General features: G+C 42.2%; 1 protein-coding gene across 2 annotated transcripts in view; it reads left to right on the forward strand.

Moving 5' to 3' along the window:
* The window catches only part of LAMA5 (laminin subunit alpha 5), a 255687-nt gene that overhangs the window by 25998 nt on the left and 213591 nt on the right, over positions 1-16098 (forward strand). For both annotated transcript variants that reach the window (XM_061631076.1, XM_061631077.1), the window contains exon 2: positions 6610-6762. In XM_061631076.1, the coding sequence (XP_061487060.1) occupies positions 6610-6762 (153 nt within the window). The remainder of the gene's footprint in view (positions 1-6609; positions 6763-16098) is intronic.

Below are 16098 nucleotides of genomic sequence, written 5' to 3' on the forward strand. Positions count from 1 at the left end.
CTCACAGGGTTGTTGGGAAGACCAAAAACACACAGGAGATGTAAAAATACATACACCCCATATAATAGTTAATGTCAAAACCAGTTGGTCATTGCAGAACATTTTTTTTAAAAAAATAACTATCAGTTTCCTACATAATAAAAGCAGTGATACCTATGTAAACCCTGCCTAATTGCTTTAAAATAGGTTTGGTGGAGGAGAGAAAGATTTACAACACAAACAGTCCTTTGCTATGTTCACTCAAAAGTCTGATTAATTTACAGCAAAATCCTAATCATGTCTACTCAAAAGTGAGTCCTGTTTAGGGTTGCCAGGTTCAGGGCCTGAGACTGATCCTGTATCTTTAGGAGAAGAGAAAGTCAGCCAAGTGCAGGTGTTCTTGCAACGCTGTAATGGGAAAAACCACAAGGTGGAATTCTCCCTTCCCCCTGCACAACTTTTAAAGATACAGAAGTCCTCTTGATTGCCAGGCCCGGCCTCCAAGAGGACTTCTGTATCTTTAAAAGTTGTGTAGGGGGAAGGGAGAATTCCACCTTGTGGTTTTTCCCATTACAAGGTTGCAAGAATACCTGCACTTGGCTGACTTTCTCTTCTCCTAAAGATACAGGATCAGTCTGAGGCCATGAACCTGGCAACCCTACTCCTGTTGAATTCAATGGGGTTTACTCTTCGTTCGTGGGATTAGCATTGTAGTTTTACTCCCAGAAAAGTGAGTATTGGATTAAAGCTTCATATTGGGAAGGTTTTCAAAACATTGCCCTCTTCAACAGCCCAGGAAAATTTAAACTTACTTGACTCCTGCACACAAGAGAGAAAAAGACTGAAAGCTATATACTTAATTTATGTGATTTTCAGATAACCAGGAAAAAACAACAGTTTTCAAGCCTTGCAATGGGGTCCAGGTACTACCTGAAGGTCAACAAATCAGAGTCCTGACTTCACTTATTGGCCACAAACCTGAAAGGGAGGTGTTAGAGCAGCCTGCTACCAGCTCATTTAACAGAAGTTACAGGGGGAGCAGCTGACATTTTGGTGTATATCTCAAGAACCAAACCACCTAAAAACTTTTTTTTTTAATGAATGCTGAGAGTCCGGATATTAAGGTGACTCACCCAGAGACCTAGTTGTTGTTGTTGTTATGTGATGTTGAGTTGATCACAACTTGTGGCGACCCTATGAATCAGCAATCTCCAATAGCATCTGTCACGAACCACCCTCTTCAGATCTTGTAAGTTCAGGTCTGTGGCTTACTGTACTGTATGGAATCAACCCATCTCTTGTTTGGTCTTCTTTTTCTTCTCCCTTCTGTTTTTCCCAGCATTATTGTCTTTTGTAGTGAATCATGTCTTCTCATTATGTGTCCAAAGTATTATAACTTCAGTTTCATCATTTTAGCTTCTAGTAATAGTTCTGGTTCAATTTGTTTAACACCCAATTATTTGTCTTTTTTGTGGTCCAAAGTTCAGCTGTAGTCCTGCTTTTGTGGTTTCCTCTTTAACTTTCATCAGCATTCGTTTCAAATCATTACTGGTTTCTGCTAAGCGTATGGTATCGTCTAAATATCTTACATTACTGATATTTCTCCCTTCAGTTTTCACACCTCCTTCATCTTGGTCCAATCCCATTTTCCATATGATATGTTCAGCGTATAGATTAAATAGGGTAATAAAATACACCCCTGTCTCACACCCTTTCCGATTCGGAACCACTTGGTTTCTCCATATTCTGTCCTTACAGTAGTCTCTTGTCCAGAGAGACCCAGAGAGCACCCCCAAAATCTGGAGTCTCTGGGCAAAAGCCAGAGATCTGGCAACCCTATGTGCCTCTGAGCATATGGTGAGTGGTGGTAACACCTGCAATCAGCCCAAATGGCTTATTGGATCTTAGCTTTGCAAAGGTCCAGAGCAAAGCAGGAAAAGTAGTGGACCCCTGAAAAGAACTTTTGAAGCAGCTTCAGCAAGCAGGGACCTCTGTTTCAGCAGGCAGGGGTCCAGAGATAGAGAAGGAAGAGCAGGGGAGAGTCAGACCTCTGGGTTCTGGCTGGCTAAGTGATTCAGCAGGCGATGTCAGGTAGAGTGATAGTGGGTGACCAAGACCCAGAACTTCCTGCTTCTGGCTGGCTAAGTGATTCAGCAGGTGATTTCATAGTGGAACTTGGCAACCAGAACCCCAGAACCTGGCTCTAGGAGTCCAGTTTTTATACCTTTCTGGACAAAAGCCTCAAAGGAGAATACAGAATTGATTGGAACAGGCAGGTATCCTTCCTTAATTTCCATACCTATGATGAGTCGTATGGCCAGTGTGATGGGCTTTTCTTTTGTGAAGACAGGTGTTAGCATCCACCTTTTAGCTAGCTTGATAAGATTTGAACAATGGGCTCCTCTCTTGAGGGCAAAACGTTTACAATTACTTTTGGGATTGCATTGATTGGATTGCCAAAGGTCATGTCCTGTGCATATGACTGGCAACATCCTCTTGGTTGAAATGACGGACTTAACTCGGCTACTTTTCCCATCAGGTCTCAAGCACCCTTTTTGTAAAATGAACCAAATTAAAGCCATTTTAAAAATCATATAAGCCATGTTGGGGTGGAGCGTCGCTCAGGTTTTTAGGCTTGTAGCCAGCCTGCCAGCAAAGTATTTCTGAGTTTAGGACTATTAAGTTTTGTAAGATTTTGTTTGAGCTAATGGGAAGCAGCAGAATGGCATGGAGGGTATTTTCAGTTTAACATGGCGGAATATGAAAAGTCCATGCTGGCTATAGTATACAACCATTTGTGGCTGTATAATATCCTAGAAGCAGCTGAAGCAGTGCCTACTACCCTTTTACAATTTCATCTCTTTTATTTCATAATGTTATTGTTATATGCCTTCAAGTCGATTTTGACTTATGGCGACCCTGTGAATCAGCGACCTCCAATAGCATCTGTTATAAACCACCCTGTTCAAATCTTTTAAGTTCAGGTCTGTGGCTTCCTTTATGGAATCAATCCATCTCCTGTTTGGTCTTCTCTTTTTCTACTCCCTTCTGTTTTTCCCAGCATTATTGTCTTTTCTAGTGAATCATTATGTGTCCAAAGTATGATAACCTCAGTTTCATCATTTTAACTTCTAGTGATAAATAATTCTGGTTTAATTTGTTCTAGTATTTCATACTAGCAGCCTCATACCTAATGTTGCTCAGGAATTCTAAGAATTCATTGATGGCTTGAAATCTGGTTAAAATGATTGCAGTTTTAAGCCAAGTTTAGATGAAAGCTTGATCTTGGGAACCATCTAGTAGTAAAATTGGTGCAGTTTTGAAAGGTTCAGGCCATCATCTTAATTAAAAATGGTGCCCCGTTGTATACAAACATAGATGAAACTTTGCTTCTTGATCTCACAAACCATCATGAAAAATTTGGTTACCAACCCTTCCTCTTTCAACAAGCCTTTTAAGTTGAGACGTTATCCCAGTCTGCTTCTGTGTTGGAATTGCTTTTTAATATGTATTTAAACTTTTAAAAAATATATACATATATTGTTTTTTAACTTTTTTTAAGATGTCTTTAAAGCTTTTTTAAAAAATGTTTTTAAAGTTGTCTTGTTTTAATGTATTTTGAAGTCTGTTTTTATGATGTTTTAAAGTGTTTTTAGTGCTTTTGTTTGCTGCCCTGGGCTCCTGCTGGGAGGAAGGGTGGGATATAAATCAAACAATAAACAAACAAACAAACAAATAAATCTTAAAAGCTGTCTAAATGTCTAGTGAAGAAAAAACTTTCCAAAATCTATAGTAGTTGTGACCTGTTTGGTTGGTTTTTCTCCAAAAAGTGTAATACAGTCACAGAAAGTTGCTGGAATGTGTTCATTCTGCATCTCTAGAGAGATACTGTGGGGGTGAGATATGTGTGTGAAGAAGAGGCTGTCCTCAAAGCTAAAGAGAATTCTGGAAGCCTGAGGGCCTGTGTGTGGGAGCTGGTTTGGGATCAGGCCTGTGAGAAGAGTTATTTGATGGAGGCCTGGTATCTTGTCATCAGTGGTTGATAATTAAAACTTCCTTGTTCTCAAACTAGACTGCTCTCATCTCTAAGGAATAATCTGCCTGGCTGAGCTGCTGGAACAGGCTGCAAAACTCCATAACAGTGGTGGATGAAGTGGGATCAGACAGTGGATAAGAACAAGAGAAGTTTTTATTTATCAGCCTCAAATTGCAAGATACCCAGCCTCTCTCTTCCTGACTTTTCACAGGTCTTGTCACAGAATATCTCCTCTCTGTCTCCCCCTCTCTGGCCCTGCATGGGTATAATACTAAATCATGGTTTAGGGTTACGTGAATGAGGACGTCAGCAGTGTTTGCTTCCAGTTTCCCTTTAACTTGGCATGCCATTGTGTCTGAAAGCAGGATAGTGATTTATCATTAACTAGGTTTCAAAACAAGCCAACTTCAAACTATGGTTTCTGAAGCTGGCTTGTTTAAGCTAACCATAGTTCGCATAAACCATGATCCTAGGGTCAGGTGAAACAAGAAGCTGAATTTAAAGGAAACCAAAAGGAAATGCTGCCAAAATCCACCTCCTGGCCATGTTGGAGGAGGACAAGGGAGAGGGTAACTTTAGCATTATGTTATCTTTTTCTGTCTCTCTCTGTCTCTCTTTCGTAGGGCTCATTTGCGTGCCACAATAAGCCCCAGGTTTAATAATTTAGTTTTGACTTCCCATTGGTGGTTTGTCTGAAACAAACAAACCACCGTTCAGATTAGGATGATGGAACAAGCCATACCATAGCTTCTTTGAGCTACACTGGAACCATGCAGCAGCGGGGAGGCATGTTCATGATTAAATTATGGTTTAAGGTAAACTGTGGCTTATCACGACATGCAAACCAGCCCTCTTCTCTCCAGGACTCTCTTTGGCTTCAGGGGCTGCTTTGTCTAATGTACCCCCCGATCTTCCCCTAGACATGTAAAAGCATGGAAGCTTTCTGAATTACACAGCACTGTTCCTTGACAAGAGGGAAAAGATTGTGAATGAATAAGGAACAGGAAGATTAAAAAGAAAAAAGCTGTGTGCTTCTGTGTTCGCTGCTGACTTTGGGTCTTAAGAGTGCATGTTCAGGCTCACTGCATTCTTTAGTACTCACAAGCAGGGCCTGTGCCAGGCATGACTGGGCCCTTGGACACTAGCCTGCCCTGGGCCCCCTGCTCCCAGCCCCCCTACAGATCATGCAGGACCTCTTTTCTCTTTCTGTGAATGATGTGCGCACTGGGCACGCAAGTTGATGCCATCAACCAAGATGGCGGCAGAGGTTTCTCTAAGGGGCTGATAGCCCCTTCCACCATCTTTGTTGATGGCATGCATGTGCGCTACACTGCATGCACGCCCATGTCTGCCATTAATCAAGATGGCGGCAGAGGCATCAGTCCCGTAGAGAAGCCTCTGCTGCCATCGAATTATGGAATGCCCTCCCTGACGAGATACGCCTGGTGCCTTCTTTGATATCTTTTCGGCGCCAGGTAAAGACCTACCTCTTTGCCCAGGCATTTTAATCTTAGTTTTTAATTTTAATGTTATGGTTAATCAATTGTAACTTCTATTAATTTTGTCTTAATCTGTTTTTAATGTGTTTTTATACTTATATGTTGTAATCCACATTCGCTGGTTTTAAATGTGGTTTTATCCTGTTGTACACCGCCCTGAGAGCCTGTTGCTAAAGGGCGGTTTAAAAGTGCAATAAATAAATAAAAATAAATAAATCTTGGTTGATTGCAGCTGTGTGCACAGCACGCAAAGCATTCACAGACAGGGAGGAGAGGTAGGTGGAGTGGGCGGGCGCTGTGGGCTCACATGGTCTGGGGGGGCTGTGGCTGGGAGCTCTGCAATCTGTGGCAGGGTTGGGAGTCGACCCTGCTGAGGATCGCAGAAGGGGAGCGCTATCCCCACACCCTAAGGAGGGGCCCTCAGCCAGGGCCTGACATGGTTGCCCTTTGGCATCAGCCCTGCTTGAAAGAATGGTGACTAAACAGCAGTTAAAAGTTAGATGTTTTCCCTACACCTTTGATGCATGTCTACAGGCAAGTTCAGATATAATGAAGGGGCTGTCAACAGCAGAGTGGCAGTAGGCCTATGGGGTTAAACATTTCCTCCCTCTAATTTTTCCCTTCTTCAAAGTGAATCCTTCCACCCTTCCCCTGCCAGTCAGTATCAGTAAAATGTTTCAACATTTATTGTGGATATCACATGGTTCTCATACAACCAGGGTTTGTGAAGCTGCTTAAAACCCCCTTTTTTCAAATCTTGGTTAAGAGGGAACCCTAGCTAGCTTGAACACTCACTGATGTAATTCTCAACTGCTTTAAAGGCCAGCGTGAGAAGGGGGATGGTGTATTTGTTCCAGTGAGGAAAGGGGCTTGTGGGAGGAAGCATGCAGTCCCATGCCCTCCTTTCAGCCTGGTTATGGTTAAGGGACGGTCTCTGTTGCAACTAGACTGACCCTTACGCATGTGGTGCTGAATGCGGTTCATGTTTGTGATCATGGGTGTGGAATGTGGTTATGGATCCATATTATTCCTGAGTTAAAAGCAGAGCTGTAACTTAAACTGCTTCTGTTCTTTTGTGTGTGTGTTTTATCACAGGGGCAGTACTGTGACATCTGTTCATCAGCAAACAGCAACAAGGCCCATCCCATCACCAATGCTATAGATGGCACCGAACGCTGGTGGCAAAGCCCTCCTCTTTCTCGTAGGCTGGAATTCAACGAGGTCAACGTCACCTTAGATCTTGGACAGGTAAATGCAGAAAAGGGGCTTGAGGTTTATACAGTATGCTTTACTCTTAGAGAGATGTCGATAGACAAGAGGGCGCTTCTGTGTTCATGGATTTTTTGAATGAGACAACAGGACACAATGAAAATCCTGTAACCTTCCTTAGCTAAGTGCAGTCAGGGTATTGTTGGCCCCCAGACTTGGCCACAAGAAGAATATATGATGTAATCATGCAGAGCTATTCCACTATATAAATAAATAGTGAGATTGCCTGGTTTGCAAAGTGCTCCAGATTTAGGCACAATATTGAGCAGAATCGTATGATGCCACTGCAGCACTTCAGGCTGCAGGAAGAGGAGCTCCCTGCTCTGTGTGCATGGGAGAAATCACTGCACCTAGATAAACAGCATGCCAGGAAGAAGGCGGTGCTTGAACCTTTCTCCCTCCAACAGGAAATGACATAGACCAGGGAAAGTTTATAATCTTGGTTCTGTTGTTGAAATAAACTGGCCCTAAAGGAATCAAGGGCCATCACGCAGTTATTCCATATATTTAATTGGTCATACATCACTGTTAATGGACGGCAAATTACCCTTTTGGATGTGTTTGGAACCTTGTGGTTGATATGATCTTAAAGAGAGGAAGACACAAAGTCAATATTGGCCCAGCTTTTGTTGGTGAAATTGTGCGGACATTTGAGCTTTTGAGATCTTTTTTGCAAGCAGAGTGAAGAATCTGAAAGGTGACACTCCACTTAAATACAAAAGAAAGCAAATAACTGCACTTTGAGTATTCACTTCAGGGATTTTAAAGAGAATTGCTGATATCCTGTTGTTGAATGTTAGCTCAAACCTTTTGGGATCAGAGTTCATGAGGGCCTGTCATGACCAAGTGTAATGATTTGAATGTGAAAAGTATCTGGTGTCCACTAACTTTTCCTCCCTTTTGATAAACTGGTTTCTGGGTCATGGTGCACATCTTAAGAAACAGTGGTTCACTTGGACTTTTTTGTGTGAAATAGGTTACTGGAACATTCCCTTATATTTTGAAAAAGTTTGCTTTATGTATTATATATAATTAAACTGGGACACCCATTACCAAGAGAATGCTCAGAAGAGGAATGCATATATCAGCAAACTGGACCAGATAAATCAGTATATTCTCTGCATTTTTGTTTTTAAGAATCATGAAGGGCTTGTATAAAAGTATAAATTGACAAAAATAAAATAATTGTAAAGCATCATGTTCAACTGGCAACTAAAAACACAGCCATTGCAGCTTAAAAATGACTGGTTTCTGTTTCAATGCAACATGTACTTTAGGAATACTTATGATAAGCAGGCCACACCTTTTATTGTAATGTTATTCCTGATTTTTATATATAATATAAAATACTATAGAATATGAAAAATGAAAATACAACCCCCATCTGTCTGGTGTGTCTGCAAAACATATAATGGAATTTATAAGTAGTGCGGAGGAGGGGTGAGTGTTTAAAAAATAGATTTGTACGGCTTTGAATGAAGGAGGCTGAAACCCTATCCTCACCCAGATGTGGGTGGCTGGGGCATGAGGTTAGAATACAGTGCAGTTGCCTCTCTGCTGCCCTCCACTGGTAGTTAGGAGTTCTGCTGGTGGGAGAGGGGCTCCGTTACACTGGTGGTCCAAATTTCCACTGGAGTGGGTGGGAGGCTAGTGATGGTGGGTCTCATGCGAGTGGAAAGCACTGAAATGAGATGCATTATAATGATGCCAGTTTTAGAAGCCACCCTTGTCGAACCCAAATAATTTTTTCTTGCATGGTTGGTTTTTTAAGAATGTGGAGGTAGGGACCTGATCAGGATTGTGGTGTGGAGACTTCCGGGAAGGGTGACTTAGCCTGTGCCTGCTTTTGAGACGGGCTCCTGCCTCAAAAGAAGCTTATTCAGATATATCAGTCAGATTTTTTCTTTTTTTGACTGATTAAACTTCTCCCGGGTAGGGAGAAACGAAGAGATTAACCTCAAAGCCTATTTTTGTTGGGACGACCAGATCTCATTAATTTATGGGACGAGGTCCAGCCGACGAAGGTGGGACGGATTTTTAACAACAAGCTCTATCTGGAAAAGCGAACGTTCATCTTATCTTCTAAGAGAGAACGCACTAACAGGCAAGCACCCTTCTTTCTATATTTTTCTTTTACTTGACTTAAATTGTTGCTGTTTAAAAGAGATTTGCCAGATTGATCGGTTTTTGACATCTCACTGGGGAGCCATAACTTCTCTCTGCTACTCACTAATTAATAGCTTATCTCTGTTTTTGTTGCAAAAAGCTGTCCTGGATTTGCATTCTAAAGATATACACAGAAGAGGGATTTCTATTCCAGATTTTTATTTTGAAGAATATTATATTGTCTGAGACTACTCTCTTTTTGGTCTATTTTATTTTGACGAATCTGTTTTCTGACGACCGCCATTAATTGTTTCGATCCTGGGAACTGCATTTTGTTTACTTAAACATGGAGAGATAAGGCTGTCTGCTCTGTTTATACTGTGATGTCACCAAGTTTGGAGTATTAACCCAATTGTTGCTGAAATAAGAAGTGGTTTTCCTATATTTTTCTTTTAAAATGGCAATTAAGAAAGTGGCTGAGAAGCTGGAAATAACTATGTTTCAGAAAATAATGGATGAGATTGAGATAACGAAACAAAACCTGCGACAGGGTTGTAAGGAGCTGAAAATTGAATTGAGTAAAATGAAGCAGGAGATTAAAGATATAGGGGTCCCTGTGAGAGAGGTGACCCTGGAAGGGGTCCCTGTGAGAGAGGAGACCCCGGAGATTGGAACAAACGTGGAACAGGAAAAAGATTTGGAGTCTATGGACTTTAGAAATAAAATTTATTGTTTGGAGACACAGGAGATTAAAGACATAGGGGTCCTTGTGAGAGAGGAGACCCTGGAGACTGGAACAGGGGTCCCTGTGAGAGAGGAGACCCTGGAGACTGGAACAGGGGTCCCTGTGAGAGAGGAGATCCCGGAGATTGGAACAAACGTGGAACAGGAACAAGATTTGGAGTCTATGGACTTTAGAAATAAAATCTATTGTTTGGAACTCAATGTTATCTCTGAAGAAATTAATGAAGATTCTAGAGATAAAGTTATCAATGGCATGGATAATCTTCTGGACTGGAATGATGTGATGGAGCCCAATATAGAGAAAATCTATGGAATTAACTGCAGCCATGTGACAATGGAAAAACTTTCAAGAGATGACCCAGTGTATTTTGAAAAAAAGAACAGAGATATGATTTTACAGCAGTATTTCAGCAACCTATTCAGAATGGATGGCAAGAAAATATTTGGGATAGAGGTAATTCCCATCAGACTCTTACTATATGACTATGGCTTTGACAGCAAGATTATTATGGAATACTGATAATGGAAGATTGGATACTGAAATTACTGGACTTAACAAGACTACTGAAGATGGAAGATGGAAAATGGAACTAATAGGGATAATAGAACAATGGCTACTGAAATTACTGAACCTAACAGATTCTGATGTGATGGATTAATTGAAATGTTTATTTTGACTATGGTTATGACAACAAGATTATCATAATTAGTAATGAGATGGATTAATCGATATGCTTATCTGGAAAAAAAAATTGATAGATATATTTCTTAAAGAATTGAAACCTCTCTTTGACTTTTTGTGGAAAGAATAAAGTAATGTTTATGAGATTTGATGATTAAGTAAGATAACTACTGGAGGAAAGTGATTTTATAATATGACTTAAGAGACAGGATTGTTATATATTATAGACTTATAACTGATTTGATCTTTGACAAATGGGAAGTCAATATTTTACTCTTTATTTTTTATTTTTGTTTTTTTTTTCTTTTTTTCTTTTTGTTTAACTATTTTTGATTTTGTTTTTTGTCTTTGAATGTTTTATGATTTTGTCTTGTATGTTTTATGAAAATCTGAATAAAAATTATTGAAAAAAAAAAAAAAAAAAAGGATTGTGGTGTGGAGAAAGAGGGGCTTTTGCCCCATCATGTTCTAATTGGAATTGACCCTCACCCTCCCTCTTTCTGCAGGGTTTGCTACTCACGGTGAAAGGAAAGACCCATTTGCACCACTGAGAGCTTCCCTCCCATTGCTAAGAGCAGGCCCAGGTGATTCTGACTGGGACCAGGACAGGGCAAAGAGTTAAGCCCACTTACCCCCAAGCCCTGTGCCCAATCCAGCTCTCCCTGTGTTCTTTATTTTTTTAAAAAAGCCAACTATTCAGGGGGTAGTGTGACAAATGCCATGTCACGTTTGGCCCTCAGGACCCTGGGAAACCATGCTCCTGGATTGCTTGTTAAACTTTTCCAGCCCAAGGGGGGGGAATTCCAAGAAACAAAATGTTGCTCACCAGCGTGCAAAAGATACCTGCAGGTTCTGCAAAAATGACTGTCTGTGCTTACGACGATTGCCAGATAATTTTTGTTTGTAGGCAACACTGGCTGGTGGTGAGCCTGTTGGTCAGGGGATCCTTATAGAATCATAGAATAGTAGAGTTGGAAGGGGCCTGTAAGGCCATCAAGTCCAACCCCCTGCTCAATGCTTATTCTTATCAACAATTCTTATCAGCAATTCTTATCAACAGAAATCTCCACAAAAGGGGCAGTGGGGTAATGCTTTCTTTTTTCCAAGCACAGGGAATCAGTAAGGAAGGCAATTTCCAGGTGCCTTTTGCGGTTCTGTGACTGTGGGCCGTGGGGATAGCCTGTTTGGGGACCATGTGCTCATTTCAAAGCAGGCAGCTTCATTTAAAACCTCTCTAGTTAAATATTTAAACAACGCTCCAATACACAAAGGCAGGAGGGAAAGGAAAGAAGGCAGCTGTCTTGAATGGAGGGAAGGGGGGCAGCGGTGGAGGCAGTTGAACATCTCCTTGGAGAGAGCTTTCTGAAAGGTCTGACGGTAACCTATATGCCAGCCTTTCATTTCAAATGCACACAGAATCTGACAGGGAAACTTCTGGGGAGAACTGGCCTCCCAGATGCTTGCTGAATAGAATAGGCGGAGGAGGTAGTCTGTGCTGTAAACAATTTCCTCCTTGGTATTCAGTGTGTTGAGCATTCAGCTCAGGAGTGTGATTTTGAGGATGTAGCATTTGAAGAGCGATAGTGCCTCCTCAGACAGGCTAGAAGCTCACTGTGGCCCCTTGCTGGCTCCTGCAAGGTTTTGGGAGAATTTTCTAGAAAATACTAAATGCATCAGTTTTTTAACAGCTTAATGTGTGGCTTTGGGAAATTCCTTATTTGAGTGCTCTTTTTCTGCTGTGAAGTTGGCATGTGAGAATTCTGCCTCGTTCTGTGGGCACTTATAATGAGTGGTGTAATTCAAACATTTGTAAAATTTTATACAATCTTGCTTTATTTTGACAAGAGTGTTGTATGAGGAAGGTTCATTTTGCAATTTTTTTGCTTATATTGTTAAGGCGTTTGGCTATACACAATAAAGTTATATTTGTTGTAATTCAAACTGGGGTGCAATGCCAATTTCTTGCCTGTAAGATCATATTCCTCCAGGAAAGTGTCTCCAAATGTTGCAGGTGCATGGATCTCTAGTCTTATCACGTAGTGCTTCAGGAACAATCCAGTTACGTTGTTTTATTCTTATCTGCATAAAGTCTGTGGAAGAATGGAAAGACGTCTCTTTGAGTCAAGCTGTTCCACAGCTAAGGAATTATTTTTGCAATTTAAAGGAATGTCGGTTGAGATTAGGGCATAACAGACCCTCTGTGAAAACTGTGACTAAGGGGAAAAAAGCAAACACCGAAAGCCTGTTCTTTTAAGCAGTGGAGGATGCTTGATTAGGGTGAACGGTGTGCTGCCCTACCAACCTCAACCAGCTCCTGCCTGCCTGCTTTTTTACTTACAACCAATCAGAAGGTAGCTCCACCTGTTATTGGCTCTGGCTCCGCCTACTGCTGGTCTCCTTGCCTTCCACCCTACCAGTCCTAATGGATACCAACCACCAGTGCCTATAAGGCATTGACATAGTGGCTAATGTCATAAGGAGAGTGTCTTTGGAAGTTCCTGGAGTACCTGAGAAAGTTACAGGTGATGTCTTTGAAGTAATGTCTGACAAAAAAATGGCTTGATGTGAAACTGGGCAGGGGGATATTCCATCTAAACAGTTCTGCTAATGCAAACGCTTTTGGTTATGTAATAGAGCTTCCTCTCCCTGTGCCCCCCATGTGTCTGGGGGATTGGGGGAACCCCCAGAACATATTTAGGGGGCATGTGGGGAGTGGAGAGGGGAGGAAGTTCTGTCGTACAGCTGAAAGTGTTTGTGCTAGGGGAACTGTTTAATTGGATACCACCTGAAGTCTTTCATTGGGACCCAGGTCCAAATAGGAAATTCAGTCACAATAAACGTTATCTCTGAAAATGTCTTGAAGATGGATGCAACTTCTTTTGATGATCATTAGAAATGCTTCTTTCAGGTCCTGGGGGTGGGGAAAAAAGGATGGATGATTTATTTATTTTATTGTTTACATTTATTTGTCACCTGTTAACCTAGGCAACACACAACATAAATAAAATAACCCACCAACCCTTGAAGCAGGTTTTGGGGTTTGTATGAGAACCTACAGGAGAGAGGAGAGGAAGGTGAAGTCCTGATTGCATGAGTGGAAGCCTGTTGCGCACGCGGCCTGCCACTGTTACATATTACCTGTAGAGTTCAGAATGGGTTTTTAATCTTTATGTCACATATCAGAATAACAATCCTCTCAAGCTGGTCACTACAAGGCCCATTTTACAGATAGGGAAAAGAACTGCATTTGAGAGTGAGTGTGTCTCAGCCTCAGACGAAGGCAATGGTAAACCACCTCTGAATACCGCTTACCATGAAAACCCTATTCATAGGGTCACCATAAGCTGGGATCGACTTGAAGGCAGTCCAGTTCAGCTACTACCTGCATGGGATCCAGGAAGTTCACGCTGAACAGAGGGTTGAAACCATGCCATCCAGGCAACATCACTTCCTTGCTAACCACAGCAAGTTGTATCGGCTGCTCCAATGTGGAATGGATTTTTTGGGGTTGGGAGGGGATGAAGGTTGGAAAGAAGGTGCAACAGAGCACTTTAGCTCATAGTTTTCTGACACCAAATGAGATGTGGCACAACGTGGGACATGAATGTGCAACTCCATCTGTTTTGGGCAGCAAGCTCTATCAATACTAGCTGATGCCAAATCATTATGCCATTTTGAGACAGGAAAGGGCTATCATGATAAAACAGTTCTGCTATGCATACTTATGACCTGTAGTTTTACATTCGCTGCCCACTGTAAAATTGTGTTTCTGAGTTCCGTTATAGTGGAGATAGGCCCTGAACTCCAGTATTATTGGATGCATTATTTGACACACATTATTTTCAGGGCCAGCACCAGATCTCAGCAGGCCCTTGGCCCCAGACCGCAGTAGCACCCTACTGCCTGCGCATGCATGCATGTGCTTAAATTCACCCGGTTGCACCACCTCTTGCATGGTCATGTCGGCACGCATGCCTGCCATCACCCAAGATGGCAACGGGTATGTTTATGCATGTGTGGTGCACTCATGCGCCAACGCAAGAGGTGGTGCAACCAGGAATATTTAAGCATGTGTGTGTAGAGGTGGTGTTGCCTGGGAAAGCTGAGCTCCTGTTCCATGATCTGTATCACTGTGTGGTCTCAATTTGCAATCATGCCCCATGGCCCGATGCTGGCGGGGATCACAGAGTGGGAGCTCCCCCCTCCCAGCTCCAGCCACAGGGGCTCCTGGCCAGTACTCGACCTAGCTGCCCTCTGGTACCAAGCCCGATTATTTTATTTATTTATTTTTTACAACATTTTTGTCCTGCCTTTCCACTAGGTGATTCGCAAGGCAGTTAAAAACAGCACATCACTTACTCCATACCAAATACCTTCTTGAAAAACTGTGTCTCTGCTGCCTGCTGAAACATGCGATCAATGGTGGACCTATTTAAGGCTGGTGTAGGGAACCTTTGGTCCTCCAGATGTTGCTGCACTACAACTTCCATCAGCCTCAGCAAGCTTGGCCAATGGCCAGGGATGATGGGAGTTGTAGTTCAGCAACATCTAGAGGGCCAAAGTTTCCTCACACTGGATTTAGGGCCTTAAAGGTTAAGGTCAGCATTTTGACTTGGGGCCCAGAAAAAAACTCGTAACTAGTAAAGATGAAACAACACTGAATTGATAGCTAAACATCTCGCATCCAACCATAGTCTGGCTGGAACTCTTCAATCAGTAAGATTAAAGCCTGGAGCTGCATTGCGTTGCTAGTATCAGGAGTTGAGGAAATTCTGGGAAATGGCTTTTTAGCTTGACTGGTGACATCAACAACTGCCATCAAAATAACTCTTGATGGGGGTTGCCTCTGTGATGACACCACCAGTACCAGGGCAATTGTTAAGATGTCATATGAAGAGGCCTGGAGTCCATAGCAGACAGATAGGTGCGTCCCAGTGTGCCCTTGAATGATGGAGTTATGGCCAGTGAAGCAGATGAAGAGGTCTGTCCTTGCTTCAAATGTTTCAGTTCAGTTTTGCTGTTGCTTTTATTTTGCTGCAGAACACTATGATAGGTACAGTTAAGTTGTTGATGATGATTCCTTTCTGCAGTTCTCAGGGTACAGAATGCATGGCAACTCTTGCCTCGTTTACCCTCAGAACAACCCTGTGAATGAGGCTGCTATTATTCCCATTTAACGAGCTCTTCCTTTGTTCATGTCCTTTCCTGTTGCCTGCCCGTCTGTCTTAAGTTGCATTAAAACCACACATAAAGAAGCAAGGAGGAGCAATGAAATCCTCTGCCAGTGAATGACAACCTGCAAAAGAGAGACGGGGTGCGGGAAACAAAAAGCGAAGTGCCAGGCCACCCAGCTTGAGTAATTTATATAATAGAGTCGCATCTTGTAGTTTCCTGTGATGGCTTTAAGTTTTCAGTTCTTCTGGCAGGGGAGGTCAAGGAGGTTCTGCTGTCATTGAAGAAGAAGGGACTATGCGTTTGATTGGGGCATCCATTTGGGGAAGGGGGAATTTAATGTTCCAGCTCAGCTGCACACGTTTCTGTATCAGCAAGAGCACAGCTGGCCCTGATTTTAGAATTGCTGTTGTTTGAAGAAGCAGTGGGTGCTATGCCACCCTGTGATCATCAGAAGCCAGCTATATAGCCTGACATCTTGATATCTACTGGTTGTATAGTGAGCAAATTGGTTAGGAAGTGATCGGTGTACAAAACAGAGAACAATTTTTTCTTCATTTTTATAGGCATTCAACATTTAACTTTGACAGCGGTTCAGTGGGTGGCTTTTT

Source organism: Rhineura floridana, chromosome 6 (assembly GCF_030035675.1).
Source record: "Rhineura floridana isolate rRhiFlo1 chromosome 6, rRhiFlo1.hap2, whole genome shotgun sequence".
NCBI lineage: Eukaryota > Metazoa > Chordata > Lepidosauria > Squamata > Rhineuridae > Rhineura > Rhineura floridana.